Genomic DNA, 20000 nt, shown 5'->3' with positions numbered 1-20000 from the left:
ACACACGCACACGCACACACATACACACACACACAAGCACACACACATACACACACGCACATGCACACACATACACACACACACCCATACACCCAAACGCACATACTTACACGCACACAAACACACATATACACACACACACACATACACACATACACACACACACACCCATACACCCAAACGCACACACTTACACACACACACACATACACACAAACACGCACACATACACACAAACACGCACACACACACACACACATACACACAAACACACAAACACACAAGCACACACATACACACAAACCCATAAACACACACATACAAACACAAACACACACAAACACACACACATATACACACACCTAGACACAAACACACATACACACACACACATATACACACTCACACATGTACGGTTGCATGCAGAATGCGATAATATCCAGATCAATGGTCTTCATTAATATGTATCTGTCGTTGTCTGCCTGGGTTCGAGAGATGAACATGTATGTATCATTAATTGCAGAGGCTCAAAGTGTCTCTGGCTCTTCCTTCCACTATAATGTGCACTACATTTGACCAAAGCCCTATGGGGGTCCCCTAAAAGTAGTGCGCTAGATGGGAAGTAGGGTGCCATTTTCTCTACTTGATGTCAGATCTCTGTAATGATATGGATGAGGAAATATGATCAGGGTTGAGGCCAATTAGAATTGAAGGCAGCAAAATTCAGGAAGTAGTTTATTTATTTTTTATTTCACCTTTATTTAACCAGGTCGGCTAGTTGAGAACAAGTTCTCATTTGCAACTGCGACCTGGCCAAGATAAAGCATAGCAGTGTGAACAGACAACACAGAGTTACACATGGAATAAACAATTAACAAGTCAATAACACAGTAGAAAACAAAGAGAGTCAATATACATTGTGTGCAAAAGGCATGAGGAGGTAGGCGAATAACCCTGATGTAGTGGTGTTGGTCTAACTCTGATGTAGTGGTGGTCTAACCCTGATGTAGCGGTGGTCTAACTCTGATGTAGTGGTGGTCTAACCCTGATGTAGTGGTGGTCTAACCCTTATGTAGTGGTGGTGGTCTAACCCTGATGTAGGGGTGGTCTAACCCTGATGTAGTGGTGGTCTAACCCTGATGTAGTGGTGGTCTAACCCTGATGTAGTGGTGGTCTAACCCTGATGTAGTGGTGGTCTAACCATGATGTAGTGGTGGTGGTCTAACCCTGATGTAGTGGTGGTCTAACCCTGATGTAGTGGTGGTCTAACCCTGATGTAGTGGTGGTGGTGGTCTAACCCTGATGTAGTGGTGGTCTAACCCTGATGTAGTGGTGGTGGTCTAACCCTGATGATGTAGTGCTGGTCTAACCCTGATGTAGTGGTGGTCTAACCCTGATGTAGTGGTGGTCTAACCCTGATGTAGTGGTGGTCTAACCCTGATATAGTGGTGGTCTAACCCTGATGTATTGGTGGTCTAACCCTGATGTAGTGGTGGTCGTCTAACCCTGATGTAGTGGTGGTAGTCTAACCCTGATGTATTGGTGGTCTAACCCTGTTGTAGTGGTGGTCTAACCCTGATGTATTGGTGGTCTAACCCTGATGTAGTGGTGGTGGTCTAACCCTGATGTAGTGGTGGTCTAACCCTGATGTAGTGGTGGTGGTCTAACCCTGATGTAGTGGTGGTGGTCTAACCCTGATGTATTGGTGGTCTAACCCTGATGTATTGGTGGTCTAACCCTGATGTAGTGGTGGTCTAACCCTGATGTAGTGGTCGTCTAAACCTGATGTATTGGTGGTCTAACCCTGATGTAGTGGTGGTGGTCTAACCCTGATGTAGTGGTGGTCTAACCCTGATGTAGTGGTGGTCTAACCCTGATGTAGTGGTGGTCTAACCCTGATGTAGTCTAACCCTGATGTAGTGGTCTAACCCTGATGTAGTGGTGTTCTAAACCTGATGTAGTGGTGGTAGTCTAACCCTGATGTAGTGGTGGTCTAACCCTGATGTAGTGGTGGTGGTCTAACCCTGATGTAGTGGTGGTAGTCTAACCCTGATGTAGTGGTGGTGGTCCAACCCTGGTGTAGTGGTGGTCTAACCCTGATGTAGTGGTGGTGGTCTAACCCTGATGTAGTGGTGGTAGTCTAACCCTGATGTAGTGGTGGTCTAACCCTGTTGTAGTGGTGGTCTAACCCTGATGTATTGGTGGTCTAACCCTGATGTATTGGTGGTCTAACCCTGATGTAGTGGTGGTCTAACCCTGATGTAGTGGTGGTAGTCTAACCCTGATGTAGTGGTGGTCTAACCTTGTTGTAGTGGTGGTCTAACCCTGATGTATTGGTGGTCTAACCCTGATGTATTGGTGGTCTAACCCTGATGTAGTGGTGGTCTAACCCTGATGTAGTGGTGGTCTAACCCTGATGTATTGGTGGTCTAACCCTGATGTAGTGGTGGTGGTCTAACCCTGATGTAGTGGTGGTCTAACCCTGATGTAGTGGTGGTCTAACCCTGATGTAGTGGTGGTCTAACCCTGATGTAGTCGTGGTGGTCTAACCCTGATGTAGTGGTGGTCTAAACCTGATGTAGTGGTGGTAGTTTAACCCTGATATAGTGGTGGTAGTCTAACCCTGATGTAGTGGTGGTCTAACCCTGATGTAGTGGTGGTGGTCTAACCCTGATGTAGTGGTGGTAGTCTAACCCTGATGTAGTGGTGGTGGTCCAACCCTGGTGTAGTGGTGGTCTAACCCTGATATAGATGTCGTGATGGCGGGGATAGTGTCACTTTGCTCTGCATTGTTTTATTTATGGTTTATTTTACTGAGGTGAGTCTGACTCCTGGTCTGTCTGTGTCTGAAGGTGTTCGAGGCGTCTGAGTACGGGTCACACCCCCTCTTCCAATTGGCCCAGGGAGGGCTGGATCTACAACAAGTAAGTATGCATTAGATACAAAAGCGGAGAGGAAAGAGGAAGGAAAACGGAGCCATGGAAGGAGCTGATGATGTGTTGTCAAGTCAGGCTCCACTCCCCCCAATCCAGACAGGCAGACAGTTACTGGTGTTGTTTTGAAGTAGGCTTCTTCTTCCTCCCTCCTGTCTGTCTGTCTGTCTGTCTGTCTGTCTGTCTGTCTGTCTGTCTGTCTGTCTGTCTGTCTGTCTGTCTGTCTGTCTGTCTGTCTGTCTGTCTGTCTGTCTGTCTGTCTGTATGTCAGTATGTCAGTCTGTCAGTCTGTCTGTCTGTCTGTCTGTCTGTCTGTCTGTCTGTCTGTCTGTCTGTCTGTCTGTCTGTGTCTGTCTGTCTGTCTGTCTGTCTGTCTGTCTGTCTGTCTGTCTGTCTGTCTTTCACAGTAAAAACATGGCCAGGTCTTCCCTGTCTGTATTCCAACTCCAGTGTCCTCTGTTGACTGCTGTTGGCCTTATCACGGTGGTGATAGTGAGAGACAAAAAAAGAGAGATGGGGAGAAAGTGGCTAGGGGAGAGGGAGAGGGGGGGTAGAGGGAAAGAGAGAGGAGAGAGAAGAGACAGAGAGATAGAGAGACATAGAGAGAGAGACAGAGAGAGAGAGAGAGAAAGAGAAAGAGAGAGAGAAACTGAGAGCCCCTAACCAAAGCCAGAGTGTTGTGTATATGATGGGTGTCAGCTGCAGGCTGGACTGGAGCTTTGGGAGCATCCTCAGAATGGAGTGGAGATCAGTGTTGCTTGTTTGGCTATCATAATCCTAGCAGCTAGGGCTAATGAAGATGAGAGGAGAGGAGAGGAGAGGAGAGGAGAGGAGAGGAGAGGAGAGGAGAGGAGAGGAGAGGAGAGGAGAGGAGAGGAGAGGAGAGGAGAGGAGAGGAGAGGAGAGGAGAGGAGAGGAGAGAGGAGAGGAGAGGAGAGGAGAGATGGGAAAGATTAGGGGAGAGGAGAGGTACGGGGGAGAGGAGTAGTGCGGGGGAAGGAGAGGGTGGTGGAGGGAGATTACGCCATGTTAAGTGGTTCGGCAAGGCGATTAATGCTTTTATACATTATTTACGAGCATGCAGAGCAGAGTACAGAAGGAAGGAGGAGAGGAGGAGGAAGGAGGAGGAGAGGAGGAAGGAGGGAGGAGAGAGAAATAATAAAGTAAATAAGCAATGTCATTTAGACGAAGGAGCCCCACACGCACGCACACACTTACAAACACACACTCTGCAGTACATGTTGCAGGGAACACACACACACACACTAGTCTAACGTCCCTAGTGTCCCTCCCACCTTTAGTAGAGGTCCTGCACTAGAACTGTTCAACTTAACAGATTCACAACTTCCTCATAAAATCTATGGCTCTTATTAGCCTAAACAGTAACCCACTTCCTGTTCCTGTACTAGCCTAAACAGTAACCCACTTCCTGTTCCTGTACTAGCCGAAACAGCAAACCACTTCATGTTCCTGTACTAGCCTAAACAGCAAACCACTTCATGTTCCTGTACTAGCCTAAACAGTAAACCACTTCATGTTCCTGTACTAGCCTAAACAGTAACCCACTTCCTGTTCCTGTACTAGCCTAAACAGTAACCCACTTCCTGTTCCTGTACTAGCCTAAACAGTAACCCACTTCCTGTACTAGCCTAAACAGTAACCCACTTCCTGTTCCTGTACTAGCCTAAACAGTAAATCACTTCCTGTTCCTGTACTAGCCTAAACAGTAAACCACGTCATGTTCCTGTACTAGCCTAAACAGTAAACCTCTTCCTATACTAGCCTAAACAGTGAACCACTTCCTGTTCCTGTACTATCCTAAACAGTAAACCACTTCCTGTTCCTGTACTAGCCTAAACAGTAAACCACTTCATGTTCCTGTACAAGCCTAAACAGTAACTCACTTCCTGTTCCTGTACTAGCCTAAACAGTAAACCACTTCCAGTTCCTGTACTAGCCTAAACAGTAACCCACTTCCTGTTCCTGTACTAGCCAAAACAGCAAACCACTTCCTGTTCCTGTACGAGCCAAAACAGCAAACCACTTCATGTTCCTGTACTAGCCTAAACAGTAACCCACTTCCTGTTCCTGTACTAGCCTAAACAGTAACCCACTATCTGTTCCTGTACTAACCTAAACAGTAAATCACTTCCTGTTCCTGTACTAGCCTAAACAGTAACCCACTTCCTGTACTAGCCTAAACAGTAACCCACTTCCTGTTCCTGTACTAGCCTAAACAGTAAATCACTTCCTGTTCCTGTACTAGCCTAAACAGTAAATCACTTCCTGTTCCTGTACTAGCCTAAACAGTAAACCTCTTCCTGTACTAGCCTAAACAGTATGTCTAACTACCGATTGAACCAACCACTCGTTGTCTTTGATGCTGAGAGTAAAATCGCAGTTATTCCTAAACTTGTCTCAGACGAACTACAACATGTCTCCCTTGAAGAACAGTTAGTTTAAACTCAATGACATTCACCTGGTAAAATAACAACTTCAACATTTCATTGTTTTTTTTGTTTTTCTTCCTTGCAGACGTACGCTGTACAGAACCAATATGGCATTCCACATTCAGAGGTATGTATGCTGATCACATTGTGATCTATCTATCTATCTATCTATCTATCTATCTATCTATCTATCTATCTATCTATCTATCTATCTATCTATCTATCTATCTATCTATCTGTCTGTCTGACTTTCCACCTGATCTATCTATCTCTATCTATCTATCTCTCTATCTTATCCTATCTATCTATCTGTCTGTCTGTCTGACTTTCTGTCTGTCTGTCTGTCTGTCTGTCTGTCTGTCTGTCTGTCTGTCTGTCTGTCTGTCTGTCTGTCTGTCTGTCTGTCTGTCTGTCTGTCTGTCTGTCTGTCTGTCTGTCTGTCTGTCTGTCTGTCTGTCTGTCTGTCTGTCTGTCTGTCTGTCTGTCTGTCTGTCTGTCTGTCTGTCTGTCTGTCTACCCCCTGTGTTTCAGTTGGCCAAGCTTCACCAGTTGTCTATGCAGCAGCAAGGCCTGGCCGCCCAGATGAACCAACAGCAGACCAACTCTGTCATACCTGGTATGTACTGTATCTGGTACACCCCTGGGGGTGGTGGCTATTCAGGGGACTACTTCCTGAAGGAGAGCTGCTGGGACCTGAGTGGGTAGAGGTGCTGATCGGGAGAGGGTGAGACAGGGAGAGAGGAAGAGGAGGAGGGGGAGAGGGGGAGAGGAGGAGAGTTAGAGAGGTAGAGCGGGAGAGGGGGAGAGAGGTAGAGGGGGAGACAGGGAGAGAGGAAGAGGAGGACAGGTAGAGGGGGAGAGGGAGGGGGAGAGAGAAAGAGGAGGACAGGTAGAGGGGGTGAGGGGGAGACGGGGAGAGAGGAAGAGGAGGACAGGGAGAGGAGGAGAGAGGTGTGAGACAGGGAGAGAGGAAGAGGAGGAGAGGTAGAGGGGGAGAGCGGTAGAGTGTGAGACAGGGAGAGAGGAAGAGGAGGAGAGGTAGAGGGGGAGAGCGGTAGAGTGTGAGACAGGGAAAGGTGACACACAGAGGGAGAACAGACTATAATCGGTCTGACAGTTCTGACTGACTTTGCTTTTGAAGTTACTTTGTTTGAGTTCCTACAATAACCATCCTACGACGTCCTTCCTACAACGTCCTTTCTACAACGTCCTTCCTACAACAACCATCCTACGACGTCCTTCCTACAACGTCCTTCCTACAACGTCCTTCCTACAACAACCATCCTACGACGTCCTTCCTACAACGTCCTTCCTACAACAACTATCCTATGACGTCCTTCCTACGACGTCCTTCCTACAACGTCCTTCCTACAACAACCATCCTACGACGACCTTCCTAAAACGTTCTTCCTACAACGTCCTTCCTACAACGTCCTTCCTACAACAACCATCCTACAACAACCATCCTACGACGTCCTTCCTACAACGTCCTTCCTACAACAACCATCCTACGACGACCTTCCTTCAACAACCATCCTACAACGTCCTTCCTACAACAACCTTCCTACAACGTCCTTCCTACAACAACCATCCTACAACGTCCTTCCTACAACAACCATCCTACAACGTCCTTACTACAACGACCTTACTACAACGTCCTTCCTACAACTTCCTTCCTACGACTTGCTTCCTACAACGTCCTTCCTACAACGTCCTTCCAACAACGACCATCCTACAACGACCTTCCTAAAACGTCCTTACTACAACGTCCTTCCTACAACGTCCTTCCTACAACGACCTTCCTAAAACGTCCTTACTACAACGTCCTTCCTAAAACGTCCTTACTACAACGTCCTTCCCACAACGTCCTTCCTAAAACGTCCTTCCTACAACGTTCTTCCTAAAACGACCCTCCTACAACGTTCTTCCTACAACGTCCTTCCTACAGCGTCCTTCCTACAACAACCACCCTACAACGTCCTTCCTACAACGTCCTTCCAACGTCCTTCCAACGTCCTTCCTACAACGTCCTTCCTACAACGCCCTTCCTACAACGCCCTTCCAACAACGTCCTTCCTACAACGTCCTTCCTACAACGTCCTTCCAACAACGTCCTTCCTACGACGTCCTTCCTACGACTTCCTTCCTACGACGTCCTTCCAACGACGTCCTTCCTACGACGTCCTTCCTACGACGTCCTTCCTACGACGTCCTTCCTACGACGTCCTTTCTACGACATCCTTCCTACAACGTCCTTCCTACAACGTCCTTCCAACAACATCCTTCCTACAACGTCCTTCCTACGACTACATTCCTACAAACTTTTTTCCATTGTACTTTTAGTGCTGCTGTGACTTCCATTAGCCCATTCAGTGTAAATGACCCCAGACTGATAAGATGTGAGACATATGGAACCATTTAATGATTTATTCCATCAGATAGATACGTTGTCCACATATAATATGATTTCTTCCACACCACAGTGGCTCCACTCTGGCATACCTGTATTTACCATGAACCCGGTCCCTTTAAAGAACCCTGAGTGTCCAGAAAGCCCCTCTGAATCCTGTCCCTTTAAAGAACCCTGAGTGTCCAGAAAGCCCCTCTGAATCCTGTCCCTTTAAAGAACCCTGAGTGTCCAGAAAGCCCCTCTGAATCCTGTCCCTTTAAAGAACCCTGAGTGTCCAGAAAGCCCCTCTGAATCCTGTCCCTTTAAAGAACCCTGAGTGTCCAGAAAGCCCCTCTGAATCCTGTCCCTTTAAAGAACCCTGAGTGTCCAGAAAGCCCCTCTGAATCCTGTCCCTTTAAAGAAGCCTGAGTGTCCAGAAAGCCCCTCTGAATCCTGTTCCTTTAAAGAACCCTGAGTGTCCAGAAAGCCCATCTGAATCTTGTCCCTTTAAAGAACCCTGAGTGTCCAGAAAGCCCCTCTGAATCCTGTCCCTTTAAAGAACCCTGAGTGTCCAGAAAGCCCCTCTGAATCCTGTCCCTTTAAAGAAGCCTGAGTGTCCAGAAAGCCCCTCTGAATCCTGTTCCTTTAAAGAACCCTGAGTGTCCAGAAAGCCCCTCTGAATCCTGTTCCTTTAAAGAACCCTGAGTGTCCAGAAAGCACCTCTGAATCCTGTCATTTAAAGAACCCTGAGTGTCCAGAAAGCCCCTCTGAATCCTGTTCCTTTAAAGAACCCTGAGTGTCCAGAAAGCGCCTCTGAATCCTGTCCTTTTAAAGAACCCTGAGTGTCCAGAAAGCCCAGAAAGCCACTCTGAAGATATTGTCTATGTTGCTCCCATTCTGCCTCTGTGTCAGCCCCAGGCCTGTCCATCCAGGGTCCGTATGTTAAGTGTAGATTAGACCTGATCCAGGTAGGGATAGACACATATGGGGAACAGGGCCAACTTAGCTCTCCTCTCTTCTCCTGAGGATTTCAGCGCCTGCATCCCAAAAAAGCATCATATTACTCTTCGTAGTGCTAGGGCTCTGGTCAATAGTAGTGAATAGGGAATAGGGTACCATACATAGGGAATAGGGTACCATACACAGGGAATAGGGTGCCATACACAGGGAATAGGGTGCCATACTTAGGGAATAGCATGCCATTTAAGATGCCATACACAGCAGCAGGAGGCTTTAACAATGGCTCAGTCCATTACAGATTTCAAAGGGAACCAAAGAGGAGTTTCTTTGGTCAATAGATGAGGAAGTATTATTTCCTCCTTCCCTGCTCTTCTTCAGATCTTCTCCAGGCAGACGTGCCTCATCATAATAAATGTGTATTGATGATTCATGACGGAATCAGTCAGTCAGAACTGTAGAAGGATATATTGATATAAATGAGAAGCTTGTTGTGTAGAGCGTCAATAGAAGGCTAAACATGTACTTCAATGTAGAGAGATTATGTTTTTGTTGTTTATTTACACGCTTGAAATGCATAATGGTGTTTCTTTACAAGCTTTAAAATGAATAAAAGCATTTCTTTATAAGCTTCAAAATGCATAACAGCAACACAATAATAGCTTCCACTGTCTGTAGCTAAAGCGGTGATTTAGATAGAATGAGAGAGAGCGAGGAGATTAGAGGAGAGAGAGGAGACGAGAGGCGAGGAGATGAGAGGAGAGAGAGAGATGAGATGAGACGAGAGGAGAGGAGAGAAGAGAGAGAGAGGAGAGGAGCGGCGGAGAGAGAGAAATAGAGAGAGAGAGAGAGAGAGGGGGACAGAGGGGGACAGAGAGAGAGAGAGAGAGAGAGAGAGAGAGAGAGAGAGAGAGAGAGAGAGAGAGAGAGAGAGGAACGGTGAGGAGAGGAGAGAGAGAAAGGAGAGAGAGAGAGACGAGAGGAGAGGAGAAAGAGAAAGAGAGACAAGAGGAAAAAGAGAGAGAGAGAGAGAGAGAGAGAGAGAGAGAGAGAGAGAGAGAGAGAGAGAGAGAGAGAGAAGAGAGGCGAGAGAGAGAGTGAGAGAGATGACAGGAGGAGAGAGAGAGAGAGAGAGAGGAGAGAGAGAGAGAGAGAGAGAGAAATATAGAGAGAGTGAGAGAGAGGGACAGAGGAGAGAGAGAGGAGAGGAGCGGCAGAGAGAGAGAGAAATAGAGAGAAATAGAGAGAGAGAGAGAGAGAGAGAGAGGGACAGAGGGAGAGAGAGAGAGAGGGGAACGGTGAGGAGAGGAGAGGAACGAGAGAGGAGAGAGAGAAAGGATAGAGAGAGAGACGAGAGGAGAGGAGAGGAGAAAGGGAGAGAGAGACAAGAGGAAAGAGAGAGAGAGGGAAGAGAGGAGAGAGAGAGAGAGAGACAGAGAGAGAGAGAGAGACAGAGAGAGAGAAAGAGAGAGAGAGAGAGAGAGAGAGAAAGAGAGAGTAAGAGGAGCAGCGAGGAGAGGGTGAATGGGAGGTTGTATTATATTACAGGTAAAAGCTCATCAGTCAAGGCAGTGTTACAGTCTATTAAAGAACACAGTCTCTTTAGAAAGCCAAGCTACATATCCCTGCTGTGAACAGGAGAGGAGGACGAGAAACAGTGGAGTAGAAACAGAGCAGAAATAGAAGCATAAAGACTTGCTTAGAGATGCCATATCATAATTTGACCATCCTGTTGTTGCATGGAATTCCATGCAACAACAGGATGATCAATTTTCCTGTACAGCAGGAAATGAAAACTTGCATTGTAGTCATGGTTTAACGAATCTACCCCTATAAAAAATTGTGCATTAATTATAATCTACATAAAGATTCACATTTCCTGTTGCTGGTGGATAATTTTCCTGCTGTGAAAACCTGGGTCAGATTAAGATACAGCATCTGTAAAGACTTGCGTTAACTCCCCAAGCAATGCCAAGGCGGTCTTGATGCACGCAGATGATATGAGTTGAAAAGCAGTTCTTCTTCCACACTGAATATGTTTCAGAGAGGTGAAGGTATCCAACAGCAGGTTGATCACCAGCAAGAAGTGTTTGTGACATGTTGTAATGTTTTATTCCCCGTTAACTGGGCTTTTAACTGGAAAATGTGTTATTTTTACTGTGTGATTTTCCATGTTTTAATTGACTGTGTGATTTCCCTAGGGTTTAGTTACCTCTCTTATCTCCCATCAGGAATGGACTCCAATTCACAGACCACATCACAGGAGCTACTCATTCCAAATGATGTAAGAAACAGAGCCACACACACACGCGCACGCACGCACGCACGCACACGCACACACACGCACGCGCACACACAGACAACGTCACAGGTGCTGCACATTCCAAATGACGTAAGTTTAGCTAGCAATAGTTTGTCTGCTATGTCACAAACGCTGACACATAAAAGACCTAAACATATTGTTTTTCAGTCAGTCAGACACCTCATTCCGTCATCATCAGGCTATATACTTATACATGTACAGTACATATGGTTAAAGTGACTAAGCATATTATGATTCACTCAGTCAGACACCTCATTCCATCACTGTTCTCTGCTTCAATGTTGCCTCTAACCCAATGAGCAAAACTGGTTGAGGTGATATCATAATGATGTCATCTCTCTCTATCACTCTATTTCTCTCTCTCTCTCTCTCTCCTGTCTGTCCATCCATAAGTCTCAGCGGAGCTCTATGAGTTTGAACTAAATCTAGTCATGATGTCTGACATGCTGAGAGGCTCTGTGCTGTCACAACACAGCAGTAAATAAGGCAACCAGAGGGCTTTCAGCAAGAGCCCTCCCCAGCTCAGTCCACCCTACCCCAGCCTACCCCCTCCCCAGCTCAGCCGTCCCTACCCCAGCCTACCCCCTCCCCAGCTCAGCCCACCCTACCCCCTCCCCAGCTCAGCCGTCCCTACCCCAGCCTACCCCCTCCCCAGCTCAGCCCACCCTACCCCAGCCTACCCCCTCCCCAGCTCAGCCCACCCTACCCCAGCCTACCCCTCCCCAGCTCAGCCCACCCTACCCCAGCCTACCCCTCCCCAGCTCAGCCGTTACCACCCCAGCCTACCCCCTCCCCAGCTCAGCCGTTACCACCCCAGCCTACCCCCTCCCCAGCTCAGCCGTTACCACCCCAGCCTACCCCCTCCCCAGCTCAGCCGTTACCACCCCAGCCTACCCCCTCCCCAGCTCAGCCCACCCACCCCAGCCTACCCCCTCCCCAGCTCAGCCGTTACCACCCCAGCCTACCCCCTCCCCAGCTCAGCCGTTACCACCCCAGCCTACCCCCTCCCCAGCTCAGCCGTTACCACCCCAGCCTACCCCCTCCCCAGCTCAGCCGTTACCACCCCAGCCTACCCCCTCCCCAGCTCAGCCGTTACCACCCCAGCCTACCCCCTCCCCAGCTCAGCCGTTACCACCCCAGCCTACCCCCTCCCCAGCTCAGCCGTTACCACCCCAGCCTACCCCCTCCCCAGCTCAGCCGTTACCACCCCAGCCTACCCCCTCCCCAGCTCAGCCGTTACCACCCCAGCCTACCCCCTCCCCAGCTCAGCCGTTACCACCCCAGCCTACCCCCTCCCCAGCTCAGCTCAGCCTACCCCCCTCCCCAGCCACCCCACCCTACCCCAGCCTACCCCCTCCCCAGCTCAGCCGTTACCACCCCACCCTACCCCAGCCTACCCCCTCCCCAGCTCAGCCGTCCCTACCCCAGCCTACCCCCTCCCCAGCTCAGCCGTTACCACCCCAGCCTACCCCCTCCCCAGCTCAGCCGTTACCACCCCAGCCTACCCCCTCCCCAGCTCAGCCGTTACCACCCCAGCCTACCCCCTCCCCAGCTCAGCCCACCCTACCCCAGCCTACCCCTCCCCAGCTCAGCCGTTACCACCCCAGCCTACCCCCTCCCCAGCTCAGCCGTTACCACCCCAGCCTACCCCCTCCCCAGCTCAGCCCACCCTACCCCAGCCTACCCCCTCCCCAGCTCAGCCCACCCTACCCCAGCCTACCCCCTCCCCAGCTCAGCCCACCCTACCCCAGCCTACCCCCTCCCCAGCTCAGCCCACCCTACCCCAGCCTACCCCCTCCCCAGCTCAGCCCACCCTACTCCAGCCTACCCCCTCCCCAGCTCAGCCCACCCTACCCCAGCCTACCCCCTCCCCAGCTCAGCCGTTACCACCCCAGCCTACCCCCTCCCCAGCTCAGCCCACCCTACCCCAGCCTACCCCTCCCCAGCTCAGCCGTTACCACCCCAGCCTACCCCCTCCCCAGCTCAGCCGTCCCTACCCCAGCCTACCCCTCCCCAGCTCAGCCCACCCTACCCCAGCCTACCCCCTCCCCAGCTCAGCCCACCCTACCCCAGCCTACCCCCTCCCCAGCTCAGCCCACCCTACCCCAGCCTACCCCCTCCCCAGCTCAGCCGTCCCTACCCCAGCCTACCCCCTCCCCAGCTCAGCCGTTACCACCCCAGCCTACCCCCTCCCCAGCTCAGCCGTTACCACCCCAGCCTACCCCCTCCCCAGCTCAGCCCACCCTACCCCAGCCTACCCCCTCCCCAGCTCAGCCCACCCTACCCCAGCCTACCCCCTCCCCAGCTCAGCCGTTACCACCCCAGCCTACCCCCTCCCCACCCCAGCCTACCCCCTCCCCAGCTCAGCCGTTAGTTTACCACCCCAGCCTACCCCCTCCCCAGCTCAGCCGTTACCACCCCAGCCTACCCCCTCCCCAGCTCAGCCGTTACCACCCCAGCCTACCCCCTCCCCAGCTCAGCTGTTACCACCCCAGCCTACCCCCTCCCCACCCCAGCCTACCCCCTCCCCAGCTCAGCCGTTACCACCCCAGCCTACCCCCTCCCCAGCTCAGCCGTTACCACCCCAGCCTACCCCCTCCCCAGCTCAGCCGTTACCACCCCAGCCTACCCCCTCCCCACCCCAGCCTACCCCCTCCCCACCCCAGCCTACCCCCTCCCCAGCTCAGCCGTTACCACCCCAGCCTACCCCCTCCCCAGCTCAGCCGTTACCACCCCAGCCTACCCCCTCCCCAGCTCAGCCGTTACCACCCCAGCCTACCCCCTCCCTACCCCAGCCTACCCCTCCCCAGCTCAGCCCACCCTACCCCAGCCTACCCCCTCCCCAGCTCAGCCGTTACCACCCCAGCCTACCCCCTCCCCAGCTCAGCCGTTACCACCCCAGCCTACCCCCTCCCCAGCTCAGCCGTTACCACCCCAGCCTACCCCCTCCCTACCCCAGCCTACCCCCTCCCCAGCTCAGCCCACCCTACCCCAGCCTAACCCCTCCCCAGCTCAGCCGTTACCACCCCAGCCTACCCCCTCCCCAGCTCAGCCGTTACCACCCCAGCCTACCCCCTCCCTACCCCAGCCTACCCCCTCCCCAGCTCAGCCCACCCTACCCCAGCCTACCCCCTCCCCAGCTCAGCCGTTACCACCCCAGCCTACCCCCTCCCTACCCCAGCCTACCCCCTCCCCAGCTCAGCCGTCCCTACCCCAGCCTACCCCCTCCCCAGCTCAGCCGTTACCACCCCAGCCTACCCCCTCCCCACCCCAGCCTACCCCCTCCCCAGCTCAGCCCACCCTACCCCAGCCTACCCCTCCCCACCCCAGCCTACCCCCTCCCCAACTCAGCCCACCCTACCCCAGCCTACCCCCTCCCCAGCTCAGCCGTTACCACCCCAGCCTACCCCCTCCCCAGCTCAGCCGTTACCACCCCAGCCTACCCCCTCCCCAGCTCAGCCGTCCCTACCCCAGCCTACCCCCTCCCCAGCTCAGCCGTTACCACCCCAGCCTACCCCCCCCTCCCCAGCTCAGCCGTCTACCACCCCAGCCTACCCCCTCCCCAGCTCAGCCCCCTCCCCAGCTCAGCCGCCCACCCACCCCAGCCTACCCCCCTCCCCAGCTCAGCCGTTACCCTCCCCACCCCAGCCTACCCCCTCCCCAGCTCAGCCGTTACCACCCCAGCCTACCCCCTCCCCAGCTCAGCCGTTACCACCCCAGCCTACCCCCTCCCCAGCTCAGCCGTTACCACCCCAGCCTACCCCCTCCCCAGCTCAGCCACCCCAGTTACCACCCCAGCCTACCCCCTCCCCAGCTCAGCCGTTACCACCCCAGCCTACCCCCTCCCCAGCTCAGCCGTTACCACCCCAGCCTACCCCCTCCCCCTCCCCAGCTCAGCCGTTACCACCCCAGCCTACCCCACTCCCCAGCTCAGCCGTTACCACCCCAGCCTACCCCCTCCCCAGCTCAGCCGTTACCACCCCAGCCTACCCCCTCCCCAGCTCAGCCGTTACCACCCCAGCCTACCCCCTCCCCCTCCCCAGCTCCCTCCCCAGCTCAGCCCCCACCCCAGCCTACCCCTCCCCAGCTCAGCCGTTACCACCCCAGCCTACCCCCTCCCCAGCTCAGCCGTTACCACCCCAGCCTACCCCCTCCCCAGCTCAGCCGTTACCACCCCAGCCTACCCCCCCCCAGCTCAGCCGTTACCACCCCAGCCTGCCCCCCCCCTCCCCAGCTCAGCCGTTCCCTACCCCAGCCTACCCCCCTCCCCAGCTCAGCCGTTACCACCCCAGCCTACCCCTCCCCAGCTCAGCCGTTACCACCCCAGCCTACCCCTCCCCAGCTCAGCCGTTACCACCCCAGCCTACCCCCTCCCCAGCTCAGCCAGTTACCACCCCAGCCTACCCCCTCCCCAGCTCAGCCGTTACCACCCCAGCCTACCCCCCTACCCTCCCCAGCTCAGCCGTTACCACCCCAGCCTACCCCCTCCCCAGCTCAGCCGTTACCACCCCAGCCTACCCCCTCCCCAGCTCAGCAGCCGTTACCACCCCAGCCTACCCCCTCCCCAGCTCAGCCGTTACCACCCCAGCCTACCCCCCCCCCCCTCCCCAGCTCAGCCAGTTACCACCCCAGCCTACCCCCTCCCCAGCTCAGCCTACCACCCCAGCCTACCCCCTCCCCAGCTCAGCCGTTACCACCCCAGCCTACCCCCCTACCCCCCAGCTCAGCCGTTACCACCCCAGCCTACCCCCTCCCCAGCTCAGCCGTTACCACCCCAGCCTACCCCCTCCCCAGCTCAGCCGTTACCACCCCAGCCTACCCCCTCCCCAGCTCAGCCGTTACCACCCCAGCCTACCCCCTCCCCAGCTCAGCCGTTACCACCCCAGCCTACCCCTCCCCAGCTCAGCCGTTACCACCCCAGCCTACCCCCTCCCCAGCTCAGCCGTTACCACCCCAGCCTACCCCCTCCCCAGCTCAGCCGTTCCCACCCCAGCCTACCCCCTCCCCAGCTCAGCCGTTACCACCCCAGCCTACCCCCTCCCCAGCTCAGCCGTTACCACCCCAGCCTACCCCTCCCCAGCTCAGCCGTTACCACCCCAGCCTACCCCCTCCCCAGCTCAGCCGTTACCACCCCAGCCTACCCCCTCCCCAGCTCAGCCGTTAGCCTACCCACCCCAGCCTACCACCCCTACCCCCCCCAGCTCAGCCGTTCCCACCCCAGCCTACCCCCTCCCCAGCTCAGCCGTTACCACCCCAGCCTACCCCCTCCCCAGCTCAGCCGTTACCACCCCAGCCTACCCCTCCCCAGCTCAGCCGTTACCACCCCAGCCTACCCCCTCCCCAGCTCAGCCGTTACCACCCCAGCCTACCCCCTCCCCAGCTCAGCCGTTACCACCCCAGCCTACCCCCTCCCCAGCTCAGCCGTCCCTACCCCAGCCTACCCCCTCCCCAGCTCAGCCGTTACCACCCCAGCCTACCCCTCCCCAGCTCAGCCGCCCACCCCAGCCTACCCCCCCTCCCCAGCTCAGCTGCCCCTACCCCAGCCTACCCTACCCCCCTCCCCAGCTCAGCCGTTACCACCCCAGCCTACCCCCTCCCCAGCTCAGCCGTCCCTACCCCAGCCTACCCCCTCCCCAGCTCAGCCGTTACTACCCCAGCCTACCCCTCCCCCCAGCTCAGCCCACCCTACCCCAGCCTACCCCCTCCCCAGCTCAGCCGTTACCACCCCAGCCTACCCCCTCCCCAGCTCAGCCGTTACCACCCCAGCCTACCCCCTCCCCAGCTCAGCCGTTACCACCCCAGCCTACCCCCTCCCCAGCTCAGCCGTTACCACCCCAGCCTACCCCCCCTCCCCAGCTCAGCCGTTACCACCCCAGCCTACCCCCTCCCCAGCTCAGCCGTTACCACCCCAGCCTACCCCCTCCCCAGCTCAGCCATTACCACCCCTAGCCCCCCTCCCCAGCTCAGCCGTTACCACCCCAGCCTCCCCAGCTCAGCCGTCCCTACCCCAGCCTACCCCTCCCCAGCTCAGCCGTCCCTACCCCAGCCTACCCCCTCCCCAGCTCAGCCAGCCAGTCCCTACCCCAGCCTACCCCCTCCCCAGCTCAGCCGTCCCTCCCTACCCCAGCCTACCCCCTCCCCAGCTCAGCCGTACCCCACTACCCCAGCCTACCCCCTCCCCAGCTCAGCCCACCCTACTCCAGCCTACTCCCCCTCCCCAGCTCAGCTGTTACTACCCCAGCCTACCCCCTCCCCAGCTCAGCCCACCCTACCCCAGCCTACCCCCTCCCCAGCTCAGCCCACCCTACCCCAGCCTACCCCCTCCCCAGCTCAGCCCACCCTACCCCAGCCTACCCCCTCCCCAGCTCAGCCCACCCTACCCCAGCCTACCCCCTCCCCAGCTCAGCCCACCCTACCCCAGCCTACCCCCTCCCCAGCTCAGCCCACCCACGGCACAGTTAATATATTGGCTGTGTCTGAAAATGTTACAAGCTATCAAGTCGTTACTTCCTACATTCACGAAGCTCATTGGAGGAGGAAGTCAGAGGGAGGAACCTTGGATCCCCTTCTCCAATGAGCTTTAAAACAACAATGGAAGCATGGACTTGACGGATGGTAATGTTTTCAGACACGGCCATTGTTTGGCATTCCGTCATTGCGTTTCTGTGGTCTTCCAATACAGAGGGCTTGCATTAAAGATTCATGGATAAAGTTGTCAAAGGTCTCTCTCTCTCTCTCTTCTATCTCTCTCTCTCTCTATCTCTCTCTCTCTCTCTCTGTCTCTCTCTCTCTCTCTCTCTCTCTCTCTCTCTCTCTCTTCTATCTCTTTCTCTCTCAATTCAATTCAAGGGGCTTTATTGGCATGGGAAACATGTGTTAAAATTGCCAAAGCAAGTGAGGTAGATAATATACACAAGTGAAATAAACAATAAAAATTAACAGTAATCATTACACATACAGAAGTTTCAAAACAATAAAGACATTACAAATGTCATATTAATTATTATATATATATACAGTGTTGTAACAATGTACAAATGGTTAAAGTACAAGAGGGAAAATAAATAAGCATAAATATGGGTTGTATTTACAATGGTGTTTGTTCTTCACTGGTTGCCCTTTTCTCGTGACAACAGGTCACAAATCTTGCTGCTGTGATGGCACACTGTGGAATTTCACCCAGTAGATATGGGAGTTTTTCAAAATTGGATTTGTTTTCAAATTCTTTGTGGATCTGTGTAATCTGAGGGAAATATGTCTCTCTAATATGGTCATACATTGGGCAGGAGGTTAGGAAGTGCAGCTCAGTTTCCACCTCATTTTGTGGGCAATGAGCACATAGCCTGTCTTCTCTTGAGAGCCATGTCTGCCTACGGCAGCCTTTCTCAATAGCAAGGCTATGGTCACTGAGTCTGTACATAGTCAAAGCTTTCCTTAAGTTTGGGTCAGTCACAGTGGTCAGGTATTCTGCCACTGTGTACTCTCTGTTTAGGGCCAAATAGCATTCTAGTTTGCTCTGTTTGTTTGTTAATTCTTTCCAATGTGTCAAGTAATTATCTTTTTGTTTTCTCATTATTTGGTTGGGTCTAATTGTGTTGCTGTCCTGGGGCTCTGTAGGGTGTGTTTGTGTTTGTAAACAGAGCCCCAGGACCAGCTTGCTTAGGAGGCTCTTCTCCAGGTTCATCTCTCTGTAGTTGATGGCTTTGTTATGGAAGGTTTGGGAATTGCTTCCTTTTAGGTGGTTGTAGAATTTAACAGCTCTTTTCTGGATTTTGATCATTTGTGGGTATCGGCCTGATTCTGCTCTGCTAGCATTATTTGGTGTTCTGCGTTGTACACGGGGGATGTTTTTGCAGAATTCTGCATGCAGAGTCTCAATTTGGTGTTTGTCCCATTTTGTGAAATCTTGGTTGGTGAGCGGACCCCAGACCTCACAACCATAAAGGGCAATGGGCTCTATGACTGATTCAAGTATTTTTAGCCAGATCCTAATTGGTATGTTGACATTTATGTTCCTTTTGATGGCATAGAATGCCCTTCTTGCCTTGTCTCTCAGATCGTTCACAGCTTTGTGGAAGTTACCTGTGGCGCTGATGTTTAGGCCGAGGTATGTATAGTTTTTTGTGTGCTCTAGGGCAACAGTGTCTAGATGGAATTTTGTATTTGTGGTCCTGGCTACTGGACCTTTTTTGGAACACCATTATTTTTGTCTTACTGAGATTTACTGTCAGGGCCCAGGTCTGACAGAATCTGTGCAGAAGATCTAGGTGCTGCTGTAGGCCCTCCTTGGTTGGTGACAGAAGCACCAGATCATCAGCAAACAGCAGACATTTGACTTCGGATTCTAGTAGGGTGAGGCCGGGTGCTGCAGACTGTTCTAGTGCCCGCGCCAATTCGTTGATATATATGTAGAAGACGGTGGGGCTTAAGCTGCATCCCTGTCTAACCCCACGACCCTGTGTGAAGAAATGTGTGTGTTTTTTGCCAATTTTAACCGCACACTTGTTGTTTGTGTACATAGATTTTGTAATGTCGTATGCTTTACCCCCAACATCACTTTCCATCAGTTTGTATAGCAGACCATCATGCCAGATTGAGTCGAGGGCTTTTTTGAAATCAACAAAGCATGAGAAGACTTTGCTTTTCTTTTGGTTTGTTTGGTTGTCAATTAGGGTGTGTAGGGTGAATACATGGTCTGTTGTACGGTAATTTGGTAAAAAGCCAATATGACATTTGCTCAGTACATTGTTTTCATTGAGGAAATGTACGAGTCTGCTGTTAATGATAATGCAGAGGATTTTCCCAAGGTTACTGTTGAAGCATATTCCACGGTAGTTATTGGGGTCAAATTTCTCTCTCTCTCTCTCTCTCCTCTCTCTCTCTCTCTCTCTCTCTCTCTCTCTTTTCTCTCTCTATCTCTCTCTCTTCTCCCTCTCTCTATCGCTCTC

At 53.1% G+C, this 20000-nt stretch overlaps 1 protein-coding gene across 2 annotated transcripts in view; it reads left to right on the top strand.

The window, feature by feature from the left end:
- The window catches only part of pcbp4 (poly(rC) binding protein 4), a 137652-nt gene that overhangs the window by 102746 nt on the left and 14906 nt on the right, over positions 1 to 20000 (top strand). For both annotated transcript variants that reach the window (XM_042324865.1, XM_042324866.1), the window contains exons 9-12: positions 2853 to 2924; positions 5469 to 5510; positions 5915 to 5999; positions 10961 to 11013. In XM_042324865.1, coding sequence (XP_042180799.1) covers positions 2853 to 2924; positions 5469 to 5510; positions 5915 to 5999; positions 10961 to 11013 — 252 coding nt within the window. The remainder of the gene's footprint in view (positions 1 to 2852; positions 2925 to 5468; positions 5511 to 5914; positions 6000 to 10960; positions 11014 to 20000) is intronic.

The sequence above is a fragment of the Oncorhynchus tshawytscha genome, linkage group LG07 (genome assembly GCF_018296145.1).
Source record: "Oncorhynchus tshawytscha isolate Ot180627B linkage group LG07, Otsh_v2.0, whole genome shotgun sequence".
In the NCBI taxonomy this organism is placed as follows: domain Eukaryota; kingdom Metazoa; phylum Chordata; class Actinopteri; order Salmoniformes; family Salmonidae; genus Oncorhynchus; species Oncorhynchus tshawytscha.
This window is presented reverse-complemented; position numbering and strand designations above follow the sequence as displayed.